This window comes from Takifugu rubripes, chromosome 22 (genome assembly GCF_901000725.2).
Source record: "Takifugu rubripes chromosome 22, fTakRub1.2, whole genome shotgun sequence".
NCBI classification, from domain to species: domain Eukaryota; kingdom Metazoa; phylum Chordata; class Actinopteri; order Tetraodontiformes; family Tetraodontidae; genus Takifugu; species Takifugu rubripes.
Genome location: NC_042306.1, coordinates 6,742,172 through 6,762,182, shown reverse-complemented (window position 1 = coordinate 6,762,182; position 20,011 = coordinate 6,742,172). Strand labels below are relative to the sequence as shown.

The 20,011-nt window shown below is 40.1% G+C and overlaps 1 protein-coding gene across 7 annotated transcripts in view; it reads left to right on the top strand.

Moving 5' to 3' along the window:
- Positions 1-738: 738 nt before the first annotated feature.
- depdc5 (DEP domain containing 5, GATOR1 subcomplex subunit) overlaps positions 739-20,011 on the top strand; it is a 30,467-nt gene continuing 11,194 nt past the window's right edge. Inside the window, exons 1-34 of one of the 7 annotated variants that reach the window (XM_029831212.1) lie at positions 739-944; positions 1,057-1,124; positions 1,209-1,296; positions 1,390-1,436; positions 2,687-2,772; positions 2,839-2,922; positions 2,999-3,048; positions 3,154-3,223; positions 3,312-3,390; positions 3,481-3,542; positions 3,683-3,752; positions 3,846-3,918; positions 3,999-4,102; positions 4,181-4,255; positions 4,458-4,592; positions 4,673-4,734; positions 4,990-5,063; positions 5,170-5,239; positions 5,355-5,391; positions 5,962-6,082; positions 6,199-6,422; positions 6,509-6,706; positions 11,197-11,329; positions 11,424-11,512; positions 14,101-14,160; positions 14,859-15,042; positions 16,009-16,027; positions 16,103-16,169; positions 16,377-16,497; positions 16,587-16,754; positions 16,820-17,042; positions 17,405-17,535; positions 17,612-17,708; positions 17,959-18,021. In XM_029831212.1, coding sequence (XP_029687072.1) covers positions 1,067-1,124; positions 1,209-1,296; positions 1,390-1,436; positions 2,687-2,772; positions 2,839-2,922; positions 2,999-3,048; positions 3,154-3,223; positions 3,312-3,390; positions 3,481-3,542; positions 3,683-3,752; positions 3,846-3,918; positions 3,999-4,102; positions 4,181-4,255; positions 4,458-4,592; positions 4,673-4,734; positions 4,990-5,063; positions 5,170-5,239; positions 5,355-5,391; positions 5,962-6,082; positions 6,199-6,422; positions 6,509-6,706; positions 11,197-11,329; positions 11,424-11,512; positions 14,101-14,160; positions 14,859-15,042; positions 16,009-16,027; positions 16,103-16,169; positions 16,377-16,497; positions 16,587-16,754; positions 16,820-17,042; positions 17,405-17,535; positions 17,612-17,708; positions 17,959-18,021 — 3,222 coding nt within the window. In that variant the 5' untranslated portion in view covers positions 739-944; positions 1,057-1,066. Of the gene's footprint in view, positions 945-1,056; positions 1,125-1,208; positions 1,297-1,361; positions 1,437-2,686; positions 2,773-2,838; positions 2,923-2,998; positions 3,049-3,153; positions 3,224-3,311; positions 3,391-3,480; positions 3,543-3,682; positions 3,753-3,845; positions 3,919-3,981; positions 4,103-4,180; positions 4,256-4,457; positions 4,593-4,672; positions 4,735-4,989; positions 5,064-5,169; positions 5,240-5,354; positions 5,392-5,961; positions 6,083-6,198; positions 6,423-6,508; positions 6,707-11,196; positions 11,330-11,423; positions 11,513-14,100; positions 14,161-14,858; positions 15,043-16,008; positions 16,170-16,376; positions 16,498-16,586; positions 16,755-16,819; positions 17,043-17,404; positions 17,536-17,611; positions 17,709-17,958; positions 18,022-20,011 lie in introns of those variants that run through there. The other 6 variants (XM_011616322.2, XM_029831210.1, XM_029831211.1 and 3 more) reach the window with 6 other exon arrangements.

Genomic DNA, 20,011 nt, shown 5'->3' with positions numbered 1-20,011 from the left:
TCCTTGAATTAAATTTTTTGACACTTCTGGGTTTAGGTTTGATGATAATAGGTTTTTAATAGATGTCATTAGTATTATTTTGGTGTGACTTCCCGCACTTGTTGGACTTTTTATTGACTGGTAAATTAAGAGCTGACTACTTGTTATCTCTCTTCTTGCCAGTTGAACAATATTTCGATCACCTGTGACAGTGAGATACAGGAAATCCGTTCAACCTATGCACATTATTTTGATTGAAGAGCCTAAATTGACCCTACCTATGGGGAAATTTCTCTTCACAATAACAGGTTTTTCCAACAAAATTGTTACGGGGGACTTAAATGATTGTTATACTGATAACATGAATTAATTATAAACACTAAATACAGCTAAAGTGTAATCTATCATTTTAGCACTTGAAAAGAAAACCAATGCTGAATTGCAGAGTCAAAGTCAGAGTGGTAACGATACTGAAAGATGAATAAGAAATAAACTAGAAGAAACCTTAGATAAACAAAAAGTCATTACAGTTATTGTAAAACTAATATAATACTAAAATAAAATCGATATTTAGAAATAAAGCCATGATAGGAAGAATAAAAGAGGGGGAAAGGACAGCTAAGTGATTTCATAAACCAAATCAAAAAAGAAACTCGACAACTGTAGGATTTCTTTCCCTGTGTAAATTCTGACAGTCCACCAGATGGTGGCAGCAATGCATTAAAAACAGGTTTTACTGCCATAGAAAAGAAGAAAGAAGAAGAAAAGGTAGCGCCATAACTTGCCCCTAATTTGTTGTTTTGCTATACTTCAGTGAGAAGATCATATAGTTTTACTTTATGTTTTCTGTAAAGAAAGACATTCGGTGGAGCTAACTGCTGTCATCTGTCAGCGACGTTAGGCTAGGCTATATTATATTATATAGGCTATATTATATATATTTTAACGTTCAGCTGCAATTTGATGTATGTATATCCATACATCTTGTAATTATGATTGTCTTTTATTTTGTTTAAGTTTAAAAAAAAATGTCGTCATTGTCATTATTATCATTAATGCCAACATATTTTTGTGTAGCTGTTTCAGGATGAGAACAAATAAGTCCTATAAACTTGTTTTACACAAGAAAGGCTTTGGTGGCAGCGGTGAGTCGATTTATTTATTTTTTAAGTTTAGATTTTAGTAACCTTGAAAGATTTGCCTTCAAGCCTTTTGTTTATCTACAACAGATGACGAACTGGTTGTGAACCCCAAGGTTTTTCCTCAAGTATGTCTGCGGGATATAATTGAGATAGCCCACCCCACTGATGAATATAGGTGAGCCTGCATTGTTTAAACACAATATTATTTTCCAGTTATTGGTTCTTTGCATTTAAAATCAGCTCTCCCCCACACTCCCCTGATTCCCAGCCCTCTCCTACTTCAAGTCAAAAACCTTAAAGAAGACCTTCAGAAAGGTAAAATATGGGTGTGCTTCAACATTCTTTTACATTACTTATGTGTGCTGTAACTAGGGATAGCATCCCTGGGTAGTGATTATCGGAGCGGAAGATTAAACAAAAATATTACATTAATAAATTTATTATGCATGCTTTAAAACTGGCCTGGTTCTAAGACTGCACACTCACAGTTTTGTTCCATATGCAAAGTACAACACAAAAAATGACCAAAACCAGAGAATGCATTTTTTTCATCATCATAGTACATTTAAGAAAGAAAATTACAACTTGCGCCACATTTTTGAAAAACCCAAATGCTAAATAAAATAAAAATCCTGACCTTTGTGTTATTTGTTTTTACCATCAACAATTAAATTAGGTTGCCCATCTACAGAGTCAAACGCACCCTATCCCTTATTTGTAGTGTCATGACCCTATGCAATACTGATATGAAGCAATCATTAATAATGGGGTTTAGAAAGAAAATAACTAAAATGCTACATTGACATAAATATTGAGAACCTTTGGCATTCTGCCTTATACTCTCTGGGTTTAATTCATAATGATGTAATAGTTACTATTTTAGCATCAGGCTTCAATGTAACAAAGTTTGAAATAAGCGAAATGGTCTGAAAACACCCCAGTATTGTGTGTGTATGAGGTGCCTTTCCTGTATCCACGGTGTTTATCACACTGACAGGTGGGATTACTGTTTCCTGCTGCATGTCTTAGAAAATGTAAATCTTTAGCTCATAGTCTCACTCCATTTTCTATACCAAAATTAATTTGCATACGGTGCAGTTTATAACTGATTGTCATCTGAAACTCTTTTTAACAGTTAAGTTTAATAGAAGGTTCTTAATAGAAGAATATTACAACCTTTCATTTGCTCAATAGCTGCCATCAGTCAGTTACACATGTTAAATATTAACAATTATAATATAAAAATGTAATGTAATGCTTACTTTATGTAAATTGTGCATACAGCATAGTTTACATGCCATAAGTATATTTAACACTGGTAGGCATTTATTAGTATCACAGGAAGACAGTATATTTTGAGATTAAGCATTGCGAGTCCTTCATAATTCCTCAAGTTAATTTATGATTCTTACAATGTTTAATGCAATTATTTTGCATGAAGCTTTTAATTAACATTGCAGTAACACTGTGAATAATTTCAAATGAATTCTGGCAGCTTATTTACACTGCATGTAAAATTGTTGTTCCTTGGTATTTGATGAACACAGTCTGTTGTTTTTGCATAGAGACAATCAGTGTTGACCAGACTGTAGCACAAGCCTTCAAACTACGGGCTTACCAGGATGTCATTGTCAACGTTATCAATCCAAAGGTATGTTCTCTGTGACAAATGTCTTCATATTTAGAAAGAGAATCTCAGTAGAAATTTTCCTTGCAGGATGTAACACTAGACCTGGTGGAACTGACGTTCAAAGATCAATACATTGGCAGAGGAGACATGTGGAGATTAAAAAAGTGTTTGGTAGGTTATTTGTTTAGCATACTGAATTATAAATTATAGTTGGGGAATTATTTTCACCTAATTCTGTCAATTGCAGGTAAGCACCTGTGCTTATGTGACACAGAAGGTGGAATTTGCAGGAATCAGGTACAGAGCTTTTATTTCTTTGTAATAAATTTGTTTTTATTGTAGTGTGTTGCATTGTTGTTGTTGTTGTTGTTGTTTTTGTACATGATGCGGTCTGTTGTGCAGAGCCCAGGCCAGTGAACTGTGGTTAAAGGGTGAAAAAGTGACCTGTGGGTACATCAGTGAGGACACCCGGGTAAAAATGGGTTACATTAAAACCTGCCAGTTTGCTAAATCTCTTTATTTCAGCATTGCTTATTCCTCTTAAATGCTTTTTGAGGCAGGTGGTGTTTCGCTCCACATCTGCCATGGTTTACATCTTTATCCAGATGAGTAGTGAGATGTGGGACTTTGATATTTATGGTAAGTTATAATACTCAATACTTAATTTAACGTATTTGTGTTAGTTTGTCTCAACATTGGTGGGCACCTTTCATATTACTATGGTAACAGGTGATCTCTACTTTGAGAAAGCTGTGAATGGATTCCTCTCTGATCTTTTTGCCAAATGGAAGGTTTGGAAATTTCTTTTTCTTTTTACAAGGGTAGAATGGAATGGAATGCCTATGCCTATTGTGAATATTTGAATATTGCTTTTTATGGTCAATATTTCATTGTAAGTGCTTTCAACAACAGTAATTTCTTGTTAAAATAGGAAAAGAATTGCAGCCATGAGGTGACAGTTGTTCTTTTCTCACGTACATTCTACAATGCCAAAACAGTTGGTAAGTCATTTTTATTGATCATCATCATCATCATTAACAACAACAGTATGATTTACATGAATCCAGTAATTTATAAAAATTTAATTTCCTCAGATGAATTTCCTGAAGTTCTCAGAGGGTCAATTAGGCAGGACCAGGAATGCCGTTTTTTTGAAGACTTTTACAGGTTTTACAGCTATTTTTGGCAAATTTGATTAATTTACAGAGGTATGCCTTATAGTTTTTTCAGCCTTTTTATGTGGTCAGGGTTGTTGCTCAGAATGAGAGGCGTGATGAGTGGATGTCATTGCTGGTCTCTATAAAGAAGCTTTTTGTTAAGTATCCATTGCTGGTGCGGCTTGAAGAAACAGGTAGAGTAATAAACAAATGACTGATGATTTTTCTGGATGTATTTTTCACTGTTTTTTGTCCATTTACTTCAATGACAGATGGTGGCCCGGTTGGTTATAACTCTACTGCAGCTCAAGGAAACTATCTGGAAGCCATTAATCTTTCCTTCAATGGTAAATATAAGTGAAAAAATAAATATGTATATGTATGTAATGTACAGTGCATACATGTATTATATATGTGTGTGTGTGTGTGTGTGTGTGTGTATATATTTTGGGAAGTCCATTTTATATATATATATGTGTGTATATACTGTATGTGTGTGTGTGTATATAGAATTGAGTGACTGGCAGTTATAACTGTCTTCTTCTACAGTGTTTGACAAGCATTACATCAACCGTAACTTTGACCGCACTGGCCAGATGTCGGTGGTCATCACACCTGGGGTTGGAGTGTTTGAAGTTGACCGCCAGCTCATGATTCTTACCAAACAGCGTATGATTGATAATGGTATGTGGCAGTAAAAACGAGTTTCATTTAAATTCACAATGTACACGATGAAGGACAGTTTGCTACTTTTACCTTTGTAGGTATCGGGGTGGACTTGGTGTGTATGGGGGAACAGCCTCTACATGCAGTACCATTATTCAAGGTAAATTACTGCAGGCATGTGTAGCAACGCTCACTTTACTTTCACATAAAATTTTGATTTATTTTTTTGCATTCATTTTAATTTGCATTTTTATATATTTCTGGGATTTTAGTAAAAAAAAAGTCCATTATAGCATTCTCTGAACAACTTTTTGTGACTGCTAGTTTACATCATTTTAAAACTGTCCTGTCCTCGAAACAATTTGGTTTATTTGTAAAAGATCAATGTTGATCTTGTTGTGATACTTCTTTATAGCTGCACAACAGGATGATGGGTGTGGACTCTCATGTAGGAGATGATTATCACCTTCCTCACTGGATCAACCACAGGCAAGGCATTTAGAAATATTTATCTAGGATGATCATATAAATTACATGTGTGACGTATGCACAGATTTGTTTTAATCTTACGTGTATTGTTTGGTCATACCTGCAGCTTCTATACCTCCAAAAGTCAAACCTCTTGTAGCTCCTTCACCCCTCGAATCACAGTGGCTGGACTCAAGGTGCTGGACTATCAGTCTCTCTCTTTACATATATACGTGCATAGATATATGTGTGTGTCCTTGTTACCCTGTTGTTTTATATTTCAAGCTTTTATTTTTATGTCTTTTCTTGTAGCTCACTACAGAGAAGTCCAGATTCAACAAGGACCACAGTAAGTATCGTCCACCTCATTTAACATAGTAATATTATATTCATTTTTAAAATAATATATATTCAAAGTGGCCACAATTATCCCGAGTTTTTCCAATAATGTAACAAATATCAGCATTGGAAATGTTATGTTAGTACCATGAAAAAAACAGTTACCGGTAATCACGTCTGGTTTGCTGAAAGGATTGCGATAGCTACATCAGATATAGCTATCAGATATAGCTCTTTGCCTCGCTTATGGGTCCTGATGTTGGGTTCAGTTTGACTGGACGTCCATTGGTAGAGTAGACACAGTCCCAGTTGTAGTTCCAGTTGTAAATCATTTTTCTAACTGTAAACACTTTGAATTCACTTTATAACCATTTTCAATTTTATATAAATAAAACATATCTTGATTGCCGATCCTCTAAATGCTCTTTTTGAGGAGACATGGCTCACATAAGTACTTGACTAGTGTGGCAATCGATGACAATTTAAGACAAATGAATGCAGAAAACCGTAAAATCCCCAAATGTTAACATACTTTTTCTTTCCTCTGTTCTCCAAACCCTCCCCTTCACAAAACATTCAGCTCTCTGTTCTCCAAAGGACACTGAAAGCAGTCTGCCTATACAGGTGGACTACGATGCCCATGATATCCAGGTGTTCAGATTACCTGGTCCATCACGATTTAAGAGGACTCCTAATTTTAGGTATCAAACTGCTCTGTAATAGATGTCAGTTCTTTCTGGCCAAACCCAAACCCTGGCCTTACTCTGGATCTTGTAAAAAAACATTTTTTGTAAAAATCAAATTTTGTTTCATTCAGGTTAGGGCGAGACAAAGAGATAGGTGGAAGAAAAAGTTTGGGCTCCCTGGAAGTGACTGCATGCATAGGGGTATCCCCCCCTGTTCGGTTTGAAGGTCCTGAAGAGCATAAAAGTGTAACATCAAATGATAGTTTAGGCTCCGTGTCCAATGTGCTGCTCATTCCCCGTCTACCTTCAGCCCAGTATGAAGTTAGCAGTTCCTTGGGATACACGAGCACCAGAGGTGAGGCCTTTACAACTTCACCGGGAATTGATCGGTTGTGTCTCGTGTTAGTTTTTACCTGCTAATTTTTTATTTTGTTCTGGCAGAAATGTTAGAGAAGATGGAGTCACAGAGGGACTCCAGTGCACCAGGAAGATTTACAGTGGGGAGTGCTGAGTCCCCAAGGCACATCCGTCCTGGATGCTACACCCCCCAAAGAGCACTCATCAATCCTTTCACCCCATCAAGGATGCCTATGAAGCTAACCTCCAACCGCCGGCGTTGGATGCACACCTTCCCCATAGGTGAGGAAAGACAGATTTGTTGGAAACAAAGTGATGTTTAATAGACTTAATTTTGTTTATTTTACTGTTATTAGCATTTTGATACGCCTTAGTATTTAAGCCATGACAGTCAAAATACAGGCTCCATGATATAGCAGATTCATCAGTGCCTTTAAACACTTTAAAAGGAATTTGAACTTTGGGAAATACAGGATGTTTCAAAGACATAAAAGGATTCTTAAGAGAGAAAATACAATATTAAGGCCTTTGTTTAAGGAGATCAGACGCCGAAACAATCGCTGCCTGGCACATCTGTTATGAACTACACAATCTGTTAACATGGGTGCCGAAACGAAATGCCTTTGCTTCTTGGCGCTTTGCAGCTATTGTCAGCGCTTCCACATCCAGATTCAGATTCAGATTCAGATTCAGATTCAGATTTACTTATTGCCATTGTTCATGTAGTACACAGTATTACACAAGACAACATAGAGGAGACAATAAACACTAGAATAAGATAAATAAAATAAGACATATATATATATAAATAGTAAGGAATAGGTAATGTGTATTCCTATAATGTGCAAGAGCAGCAGTTAAGTTAAGGTTAGAAGTCCACAGTGCAGGTCAATGCAAAAGTAGTGTATTGTTCATGGGTCCGACTGGCTGCTGTACATGGTGCTTAAGTGATAAGTCACTTGGTGTTCAGCAGCCTGATGGCAGAGGGGAAGAAGCTGTTCATGTAGCGGGAGGTTTTGGTCCGAATGGACCGTAGTCTCCTGCCTGAGGGGAGGGGGGAAAACAGTCCGTGACCAGGGTGGGAAGGGTCGGCCGTGATCCGACCTGCACACCTCCGGGTCCTGGAGATATACAGGTCCTGGATGGATGGAAGCCTGCAGCCGATCACTTTCTCGGCAGCGCGCACGACGCACTGCAGCCTCAGTCTGTCCCTGACGGTGGCGCCAGCATACCACACGGTGATGGAGGAGGTGAGGATGGACTCGATGATGGCCGTATAAAACTGCGCCAACATCCTGGGAGGCAGTTTGAGCTTCCTCAGCTGCGGTAGGAAGAACATCCTTTGCTGGGCCTTCTTGATGAGGGAGCTGATGGTTGGCTCCCACTTAAGGTCCCGGGTGATGGTGCTACCCAGGAAGCGGAAGGAGTCCACAATGGTGATGGGGGAGTCCATGAGGGCAAGGGGGGGCAAAGGGGCTGTGACTTTCCTGAAGTCCACAACGATCTCCACTGTTTTCTGAGCGTTCAGCTTCAGGTTTTTGTGTCCGCACCAGGACACCAGTCGAGCCACCTCCCTCCTGTAGGCAGTCTCGTCGCCATTGAAGATGAGCCCGATGAGGGTGGTGTCATCTGCAAACTTGATCAGCTTGACAGACTGGTGGCTTGAGGTGCAGCAGTTTGTGTACAGGGAGAAGAGCAGGGGGGAAAGTACACAGCCCTGGGGTGATCCAGTGCTGATGGTGATAGAGTCCGAGCCGCACATACTGCCTCCGATCTGTCAGGAAGTGAGTGATCCACCTGCAGAGGGAGTCAGGCACACTAAGCTGGGACAGCTTGTCCTGTTGCAGAGCTGGGCGGATGGTGTTGAACGCAGAGCTGAAGTCCACGAACAGGATCCTCGCGTAGGTTCCCGGGGAGTCCAGGTGCTGCAAGATGGAGTGAAGGGCCAGGTTGACCGCGTCATCCACAGATCTGTTAGCTCTGTAGGCGAACTGCAGTGGATCCAGGAGGGGGGTGGTGATGGACTTGAGGTGTGGCAGGATCAGGCGCTCTAAGGACTTCATGACTACAGAGGTGAACGCCACAGGTCTGTAGTCGTTAAGCCCAGTGATCCGTGGCTTCTTGGGGACAGGGATGATGATTGAAGTTTTGAGGCAGGCTGGCACCTGGCACGACTCCAGGGAGGAGTGGGGGAGGATCCAGAGTGAACCCGGCGTTTAGCCCCTTTCACAATGGACGAAAATAGCATGTTCTTTCAGGTTGACCCTGGTCATTTCTGTTCTGTGAAAGTGTTGTTGTGGCATTTCTTCAAAAATGCGGTTCACCTGCAATATGAGGATGTAAGTCCTTCAGAGACTGATCTCTGAAGCACTTTACTCCATTTTTTCAGTCAAACAAACCAAATGTGTGGCTACGCGATCTTTAATGGATGACGATACATGAAGCACGTCATGCTCGCTAAATTTCACCCATTGTTTATTTACCTATAGCTTGGGTAGTGATATGACACAGCTTTTTATCAATCATGGTAGCTCAGCAGAGGATAAAACCACTGGATAAAAGCACTGCACCACTGTTGTCTCTGCATCCTCCACTGGTGTCAGGAATTTAAGACTTGTACAGACACATTAGTTGCTAACATAAATTTATTTTCAAAGAAAATTACTTGGACATTATTCAGGAATTACTCACTTCTGTAGTAGCCTTATCACTGGAGCAATAAATCCGAAAAAATAGTAATGTTTAAACCTCTCAACAGCTTTCTTGTGTACAGCCTTAGCCAGTGACCATTGGGTTCTTAGTCATGCATTTTTCAGGACTACCGTAGTTCTCACTATTGCTCAGTTTGTTTGGATATTTAAGAATGATGAAGGCATCTCAGAGTTTTGTAGGATGTTCTTCTGACCTCCTTGTGTTTTCTGTTTTTTTTGTTTTTTTTTAAAAACCTGATTGGCACTGACAGCTGTTCTGGACAAGTGTGTGTGTCTTTTGACGTCGAAATCTTGAGAAGTGTACTCAGACAGGCGCACGAACCAAGTTCACCACAAATTGAGACCAGAAGCCAACGTTGCTTTTCAACCTTGTACAAGGGGGGCTCCACTCCGTTACAGACACGTCTGCTGTTGCGCTGTCCCGGAGAGAGTCTCACCCCCCGCCAGAGTTGGTTCTTTTATTAAACTCAGCACAAGACACAGTAAAAGGCGTTTCCATGGTTACAGAGTTTGCATCAACTCAGTCACATTGCACATATTTTGACTATATCGAAGCGGCCCTCAGCCTGCGCAGAGATGCACAGCCTTGAGAGCTCTAACCCAAGCAGATATCACACATTGTTATTCTGTTCTCTTCACAAACACGCTCACATAAAGTTTCCCAGTTTACCCCAGTTGATCCTTCTCACATTATCCATGAAACTACTCTACTTTCCCTCACTTTCCAAATCATGTCGAATCAATTTATTTCACTGCAGTTTACCTCTTAGTAAGACACAGAAACATCTCAAAGATAATCAGGAGAAATAGAAGGCCCACGTACTACATGAAATGATGACACTTGGTTCCACTCCTCTTTGCCAAATCACAATTCCAGATGTCAACCAAAAACACACCAAACAGGCCATTGCCCAAATATGGCCCACAACTGTACATTCTTATTTGGGTCAACATACCATGTGGAATAATGACACTTGAGTGGTCCACACTATTTCCAAGATATGACCCACAGCCAAGTCATAATGCATACATATCAACCAAGAGCTGACCAAATAAGAACTCACTCAAATGGGAGCCACAGTTGGCTCTCAGACTTACCCTGAACAGATTCACAGTGGATGACCTTGTCTAGCCTGCACAGAAGTCACAACCAAAACAAGATAATTTTTAATGTCAAATACTGGTCTGAATTCGTGGCTACATGCAAGCCCCCAAAAACCGTGTTGAATGGTGGCCGGGCAATGTTTCAGTGTTCTTGGGACTCATCTGGGGGTCTAAGATGAATAAACCTGTTAAGAATTGAAGAAATTAACAGACACAAGAAACAACTAATAAGCAGTAAAGGACTACCCTTGAGAAAACCTTTGAAACAAAAAACAAAAGAACAAAAAAAAATTCAGGCAAAATCAGTGGAACAATTGAAAAAAAATGAAAAAGGTGACACGAAAAAAATCAGCCCAGCATCATGGCTTCTTGTTGCCCTTTAAATGGAACATATTGTGCATATTATGCAAACTGACTATTCCATTTCTCTATAATGTGTGTATTTTACATTTTGACATTACCTAGCGTCAGCATAGCAACATGACAATCACTCCACCATAGCAAGTACATCATGGTTGGACAATGAACTATTTTGCAGGTTGTTCAGCAATGCTCTCTGGCTCACATCCAGATTACCCATTGTTAATTATGCCATATTTTGGCCAAAATGGACTAAGTTCATTGATAATAAGTGGAGTGTTAATAAGCGTTTACAGCATTGCTATATGTTTAAACCTAACAGTTTAAACCTAACATTAGGAAACAATAATAATCATGCATCATGATTTAACCTGTTGTTGTGCAAACTGCATAAAAAGATGGAAGGCGGAGTCCATTAAAGACAATGCGTTTATGGGACAGCATTGCAGGTTTTTACCAAAACTGTAGTAAACATGGGGGTGCCATGAGGGCCCAAATTACAATTTCCAATTTTTGAGGATCAAATAAAACTAGGAAGTGCTCTGATAATAATTACATCTATCCACCCCACTTCTTCAACCCCTACATTTTCTGCAGGTCCCTCTGGAGAGGCAATTCAAATCCATCATCAGATGAGACAGAACATGGCTGACCTGCAAGGCCAACAGACAAATCCTGCACATAGCTCAGCTGAGCTGTTGGAACTCGTCTGTCCTGAGGCCACTGGAAGGTCAGACACCAATTCAACAAGTTTTTTTGTTGACTTATTGTAAGCTCATTTTATAAGAATAGGATGGATTCCTTTATTTATCTTTTAAATCTAGAAAAACACTCTCAGGACAAGTGGGAGAAACTGGCCTTTATGTTGGGGGATTGATGGAAGAATTGACTGCAAATCCAGAGAGTAATGGTGGTAAGATGCCTGCTGATGCGATTAGAGTTGTAAATATTAAGTTGTAGTTTTGAGTTTTGAAAATATTTTCCATATAAAATTTGTAACCATTCCATAAGGATGCTTGCATTTTCGTAGGCTCAAAAACATTAAAAAGATTTACCGGTAGTCAAATCTCACACACACACACACACACACACACACACACACTCACAGACACATATACATGCTCAAAAAAATTAGAAGAACACTTCGAAAACACATCAGATCTAAACGGGGGAAAAATTATCTTAAATATGTTTCCTGATTAAAAAAAAGTAGGTGATGTATTAGTAACAAAATAATGCCACAGAATTTGATAGAAATGAAAGTGATCACCCTATAGATGGGGGAAATCAAAGACACCCCAAAAATGAAAGTGAAAAAATGATGCAGCAGACTGGTCCATTTTGCCAAAATGTCATTGTAGCAACTGATTCTCAATAGTAGCAAATGTAGCAAATGATTCTCAATAGTTTGTGTGGCCCCTACGTGCTTGTACACATGCCTGACAACGTTGGGGCATGCTCTTAATGAGACGATGAATGGTGTCCTGAGGGATCTCCTCCCAGATCTGGACCAGGGCATCACTGAGCTCCTGGACAGTCTGAGGATCAACCTGGCGCCGCCAGATGGACCTAAACATAATGTCCCAGAGGTGTTCTATTGGGTTTAGGTCAGGTGAACGTTGAGGCCAGTCAATGGTATCAATTCCTTCATCCTCCAGGAACTGCCTGCATACTCTAGGCACATGAAGTTGGGCATTGTCGTGGACCAGGAGGAACCACTGCACCAGCGTAGGTTCTGACAATGGGTCCAAGGATTTCATCCTGATACCTAATAGCACTCAGGGTGCCATTATCCAACCTGTAGAGGTCTGTGCGTTCCTTCCAGGGATATGCCTCCCCAGGCCATCACTGACCCACCATCAAACTAGTCATGCTGAATGATGTTGCAGGCAGCATAACGTTCTCTACGGCATCTCCAGACCCTTTCACGTCTGTCGCATGTGCTCAGGTTGAACCTGCTCTCATTGGTGAAGAGCACAGGGCGCCAGTGGCGTAGTTGCCAATTCTGGTGGTCTATGGCAAATGCCAATCGAGCTCTACGGTGCCGGGCAGTGAGCACAGGGCCCACTACAGGACGTCGGGCCCTCAGGCCACCCTCATGGAGCCTGTTTCTGATTGTTTGGTCAGAAACATTCACACCAGTGGCCTGCTGGAGGTCATTTTGTAGGGCTCTGGCAGTGCTCATCCTGTTCCTCCTTGCACAAAGGAGCAGATACCAATCCTACTGAGGGTTTAAGGACCTTCTAGGGCCCTGTCCAGCTCTCCTGGAGTAACTACCTGTCTCATGGAATCTCCTCCATGCTCTTAAGACTGTGCTGGGGGACACAGCAAACCTTCTTGCAACAGTACGGCCATCCTGGAGGAGTTGGACTACTTGTGCAACCTCTGTAGCGTCCAGGTACTGCACCATGCTATCAACAGAGATGTTGATCCAAGCCAATAATAACTACAGCAGTAGAAAGTCAGTCAGTAAAAAATCAGCCAAAAGAGATGAGGAAGGAAAAAATATCAGTGGCCTCAACCTGGAAAGCCATTGCTGTTTTGGGGGCTGTCTCATTTTTTCCCCTCTGATGCACCTGCTGTTGATTTCATTAACAACAAAGCAGCAGAAACTGATTAACAACCCCCTCTGCTTCTTAACTGACCAGATCAGTATCCCAGACGTTTGACTGATAGGTTGCTACACTCTGATTAAAAAATGTTATTCTAATTTTTTTGAGCAATATATATGTGTGTGTGTGTGTGTGTGTGTGTGTGTGTGTGTAATTTTTATATAAAAAACTGCAGTGCCATTCCTAAATGCATTGTCTTTAATGGACTCTGCCTTCCATCTTTCTATGCAGTTTGCATAAAAACAGGTTAAACTGATGCATCATTATTATTGTTTCATATATGGTTATGATTATAGTGCTTGTCTGAAAGGGGCTATTGAATATGAACTTATGAACTATGTAGTAGATGTAGTTAAGTTCAATATTTGGGCTGTGCATTTGAAAGACAATAATGAAAATGTGATTGACATTTAGAATTTCACCTTCATAACAAACCCGAGATGAGAAGGGACTTTCAATTTAATAGATTTTTCTATTTGGTGTGATGGCCAGCTCTGGGAAGAGGTTTTACATTTGTTCTTCCAAACCCTTTCCATTTAAGAATGATGTAGACCAAATGATCTCAAATCTATTGAATTTACCACAAGTGGACTAGTCGAGGTCTAGAAACAACTCACAGATGATCAAGAGAATTTCAAGGGCCTCAAAACAAGCATTTATTTCCAAGCATTTATGTAAGTGCAGTGTTTTCGCCTTGCTATGAGGTTAGAATTCTTTCTTTTTGTTGTAAGAATGTAGTCTGAAAATGTTCTGACCACACTTTATATAACACATCAATCTAAACTACAATGCCAAAACTACAATCTCATTGAATTTCAATGGTCTTAATTTATTAATTGTATGCTTGATGGATTTCTTTTTCATTTGGGATTGTATGAAACCTGTACAGGACTTCCAACCCACTGTGCCTCCTTATTTGATGACTGTCCCCTCAGCAGTGCTGACCCAAGTAAGTGCTTCATTTAAATAGACTTGGAACAAAATTGCATTCATGAACATTGTACTGTAGCTGTACCTCAGGGACAGGCTGATTTTGGCAGAATAGGTATGTCATTGAATCAAGGAGGAGCTTTTGAATCTGCACAGGAATATTGAGTGTTGACAGGCAATTTTCTCTTTCTGTCTTCAGTGTGTGCAAATAGAAAATTCTGCATTCATAAAGTCATATGTATAAGATTACACCAAGTCTTTCTACTTTTCCCTTTCTGCTGACTTCTATTTTTTGTTATTTCATGATGAAACACCTTACATTAAAGGAAGAATTGTTTTTGCATCATGCTACAAATTTGAATCAGTCTGATCTATCTTTTTAATACCATCCAGTGAATATGGTGTACATATCTATAAATACTAAAGACAATTTTTGCATGTGCCTATGACTGTTTCTTATCAGGCTGTTTCAGATTTAAAAAAATCTGCATGTTTAATGTGGTGATTCCTTCAGGCTTCTAAATTGTAATACCTAATTTTTCTCCCCTTTCTTCTATTCTCTCTGTATTGTCTTTAACATCTTTATGTTTTCCCTTCATTACGTCTCTGTGCCTTCCCTATTTTTGTGTTTCTCAATCCATTGTATCTACCATTTGCTGTCGAATTTGTGTATACTTGGATGCATGCTTGGATTCATGCGTGTGTTTGATCCTGAAGCCCTCCTGCTGTTTGCACCCTTGACAGTGCCCAGCTTTTGTTGTACAGTGGGGGTGGATTGGAAGTCTTTGACGACACCAGCTTGTCTGCCCCTCACCACGGACTATTTTCCAGATCGCCAAACCCTTCAGAATGATTATACTGAAGGCTGCTATGACCTGCTACCACACAGTGACCTGGACAGGTAGACAAAATGCTGTATTGTTTGAACATTTATAAACTGTTGAAAAATATTGTTGACATGACCACCTGAACAACATACACTCATCGAATACATTATTAGGTACACCTGTTTAATTGAAGATGTGGTCAAAACAACTTGAATAATTCAAACTGAGAATCAGAATGAGGAAGAAATGGGGAAGCCAGACAGGCTGCTCTGAGTATTTCAGAAACTGCTGATCTACTGGTATATTCATACACAACTATTTTACAGGTTTACAGAGCATGGTTCTGAAAATCCATTGAGTGGCAGTTTTGTTGACAAAAATGTAGAATGGGCAGACTGGTTGGAAAAAATAGAAAGGCAACAATAACTTGGTACAATCAAGAAATGCAGAATAACATCTCCGAACACACAACACATCAAACCATGAATAACATGGGCTACAGCAGCAGAAGGCCACACCGGTTGCCACTCCTGTCAGCTCAGAACAGTAAAGTGAGGCTACAATTTGCACATTTCTACCAAGCCCCCAAGTACCAATTGAGTGTTGTTTAAATGCCTACCTGAGCATTGTTGCTGACCATGTCAAACACTTTATGACCACAGTGCACCCATGGTAATGTACCATTTCACAAAGCTCATAATATCTCAAACTTATTTCTGAAATAACACAATGAGTTCACTGTACTCTAAAGGCCTCCACAGTCACCAGATTTCAGTCCCATAAAGCACCTCTGGGATGCGGTGGAATGGGAGATTCACATCATAGATGTGAAGCCAACAAATTTGCAACAGCGGTGTGATGCGATCATGTCCATATAGACAATCTCTGTGCAACACCTTGTTGAAAGTATGCCACGAAGAATTAAGGCAGTTCGGAAGGCAAAAGACGGTCCGACCTTTTACTAGCAATTTAATTTTTAAATGGCCAGTGAACATATATCAAGTTGGCTAAAGATTAATATATTTCTACTTTTTTTTTAGGCGGGAAGAAGAAGCAACTGTAAGAACAGCTTCCGAAGTGTTTGAGGAGTTTATCTGTCAGAGACTGATGCAGGGGTATCAAATCATTGTTCAGACTCATAACAGGAAGCCTCAGCCATCTGTGTCCACACCTCTTGGCAGCAGCCCTCTTTACTCCAGAGGTTCATAAATATTACACTTTTTTTGGTGTATAGAGCAAGGGCACATTGCTTCTCTATTTTTAAATAGAGAATATTTAAGTAATATTTATGTAAGATGTGCCTTTTGAAGTAGTTGAGGGAAAAAAGTACAGTGGTTTTTCTGTTATACGTGGTGGTCACAAATATACCATATATACATATGTGTTCTATCTCCTTGAATGCTTTTAGGCTTGGTTTCCCTGCGTCGAGCAGAAGAGAAGGAGAATGTTTATTGGCTCAGCATGGGCCGTACCTTCCATAAAGTTTGCCTCAAAGACAAAATAATCAGTGTAACTCGCTATTTGCCAAAGTGAGTATATGATATACACACAGGACATGCTTTGCATGTGCTTTTAGAGCACATTATTAACATAGTCCTTGATCTTTTTAACGTCTAAGGTACCCGTGTGAGACTGCTCAGATCCAGTACAGTTACAGCCTTTGTCCATCACACTCAGAGGGTCAATTTGTGTCCTGTTGGGTGGAGTTTGGTCACGAACGGCTGGAAGAATACAAGTGGAACTATCTGGACCAGTACATCTGCTCTGCTGGGTCTGAGGACTTTAGGTAGACACAGTTGTAATATGTTTTATTGCCAATCTTAGATACTTCACTCCTTTCTCTCTCTATAGTTTGATAGACTCTCTAAAGTTTTGGAGGACTCGGTTCTTGCTTCTGCCTGCTGGGGGAGCAAGGCGAATGGCAGATGGTGAAGGGCACTGGGATATTTATGGAGAGGCAGTGGGTACTGCAATGGGCGGATCTGGGGACTGGGTCTTGCTGGACAACTTCATCCGCTTCCTGGAGGGCCTGAACCGCATTCGTCGCCGACATCGCTCGGACAGGATCATTAGAGTAGTATCCACCAATTTTTCTATATCCTCTGACTGTTTGCTCTTTATTGTCCTGCAAATTTTCATAACTCCAAAATGTTGTTTTACTATTTTGTTGTTCTCCATATTTTTACTCACTCGTGGATGTGAATCAAACATTATGATTGTATTTCAATGACAGCTGAATTTCCTAATTATATAAAGTGATATATCGTGATTAAATATACATTACATTGCTGCAATCAGGAATTAGTTTGAGATTATAAAAAACTATTATAGTTTAAGTTGATTAGAAGCCAGAAAAAATGGTAAACAGAATTAATGACAACCATTTAATGCTGTACTGTTTTCATACATTTTGTGCTATTGTTTTTACATATACAGCAAAAGGGGACACCAATGAAAGGCCTGCAGGTTGCTGGTACTCTCCCTTCTTATTCTTCTGAACACATGGCTCCTCCTCAAGGCAAAAAGGGCACATCTGCATTATCAGTCTTACTGGAGATGGAGCAGAAGTGAGTGTCTATTGGTGCCATATTTTACCATATGAGCAATGTTGGTTGGGTAGGATTTATCTCTCCTTCCACTCAGGACACTGGATGAACAGCAGGGAACAAAGCCCTCAACAGCTGTTGCTGACCCCTCTGGTATTGCAACAAATCTCATGTATCTGGACAGTCCTCGCAAGGTGACCAGCTCTTTCATGTATATGCACCAGAATTGACAGTTTAGCTGCAGGCATGAAGATTCTGAAATCAAATATGATTCTGCTTTATGACTATTTTGCGGTCTAGTCTTGGTTGAAAATTGTATTTGTAGGTTTGTTCAAGGGGCCTCTGCTCTTTTTTCTTGCCTTTTATTTGCATTTTCCCCTATTTCTGTGTTCTCTACCTGCTGCTAATCTATGCCTGGTTTACGCTCTTCCTGTATGCTGGCAGGATGGTGGCTTCATTTTGGAATTTATTCGTAGCCCTCATTCTTCCAACACCTATCACTCTCAGGTCAGTAGCATTGTTTAGGGGGAGTATGCATGTTAGCTATGAGGGGACATTTTTGGGGCAAAAGAAAATCTAACATTTTCAAAAGCTGTTTTATCAGTGCAACCAGTGGCAGTTCAAATATGCCAAAATGTTTTAATTTACTATTACTTGATGAGCTGAACCATAGCTGATCATACTCATTTTCGCATGTGTTCTCATTGAGCTTTCTCTGGATATTCTTCACAATGTGAATGTGATTTGAGATATTTGGCTGACTATCTTTCTGCTTTCTGCTGGTACTGAGCATGGAAGTGAGCATGCTTTAAATGGTTTACTTGCATTGCAATCTTGTAACTGCTCTTGTTCAAGAGTAACATGCAATTGCAAGAGTAAAAACAGTGTTCTGCTCACCACAGCCCCTTAGTCGCTTTCAGCTCAATTTCATTTCTGCTGACCACCAGATGCAGCACTTTAAGCAACGAATAGTCCCCATTTGCAGTAATTATACCAACACTGTCACTTGTGAGCCCTGGAGGACCTGAAGGAGACTATGTCTTCCAGTATCATTCCAGGCGCATTTCCTCATTTGCTTCGCTAATAGGCCTACGTATAAAGCTAACTGTCGCTGGTAGTTTCCTGGCTGTCGTCAGTTAGTGCAGCAACCATTTGCCATCCAGGAGCTGCTACAGCACCTTCAGACAATCCCTGCATAGACTGCAGCAACTGTTGAGAATAGGTAGAACATAGAAATACATTATATTAATTAAAATAAGCTGCCGGTAGAGTCGGGTTGGGTGGGTCAGCGGGATCGGAGGTCAGTAGGTCAGTATACAGCTTATGAAGGCGGCGATACCTGTAGATGGATACAGAAGGGGGGGAAGCAGAAAATCTATACAAGAAATAACATCACTAGTCTACTTGGTGAGGAGGAGAGGAGAGGAGACCATGTCAGAGGCCTGTCAGGTGATCATGTTTCTGGCAACCTCGGCCTATAGCAGCATAACTAAGATGTTAACCTAATGATTAGACGACCCCCTAAGTATGATAATTTGTCTCTCTAGGATAGTAACTGGAACTACAGAATTAGTGATAATAAGCTTTTTCAAAGAGGTAGGTTTCTAATCTTAAAAGTAGATATGGAGTCAGCCTCCTGTACCTGGACAGGGAGCAGGTTCCACAGCAGGTGGGCCTGGTAGCTAAATGCTCAGCCCCCCATTCTACCCTAGAGACTCTGGGGACCACAAGTAGACCAGCATTCTGAGAGTGGAGCGGTCTATTTGGATGATAAAGTGTCACTAGCTCCTCTAGGTAGGATGGAGCTAGGCCTCTGAGGACCTTGTAGGTCAGAAGAAGAATTTTAAAAATCATTCTAAATTTAATGGGCAGCCAATGAAGAGACACCAGTACAGGAGTAATGTGATCTCTTTTGTCAATACCTGTCAGAACTCTAGCTGCAGCATTTTGGATCACCTGGAGGCTTCTTAAAGAGTTCTTTGGACACCCTGATAATAAAGAATTACAATAGTCCAGCCTGGAAGTAACAAATGCATGGACTAACTTTTCAGCATCATGCCGCATCAGTAGTTTCCTGATCTTTGCAATGTTTCTCAGGTGGAAAAAAGGCACTTCTAGAGACTAATTTAATGTGTGAGTTGAAGGATGGATTTTGATCAAAAGTTACTCCAAGATAGGGAGATACCATCTAGAGTGATCATGTGATCTAATCTATCCCTGAGAGGTTCAGGACCAAACACCATGACCTCGGTTTTTCCTGAGTTAAGGAGCGGGAAACAAACAACAACAGTCCATTCATTATCATTTAAATTTAGCATATGTTTTGCATAAGATACTTTGTTAACTGCAGGAAATAAATAAGGATTTTTTTTTGTAGTTGACACCCAAATTTCTAAAAAGGAATTACTTTTTCTTTCAAATTTTTACATCGCCTAGGCAAAATTTAAAATGAGGGAAAATGTGCAAAGCTTGCACGTAAACCTGTCTTTTAAAGTTA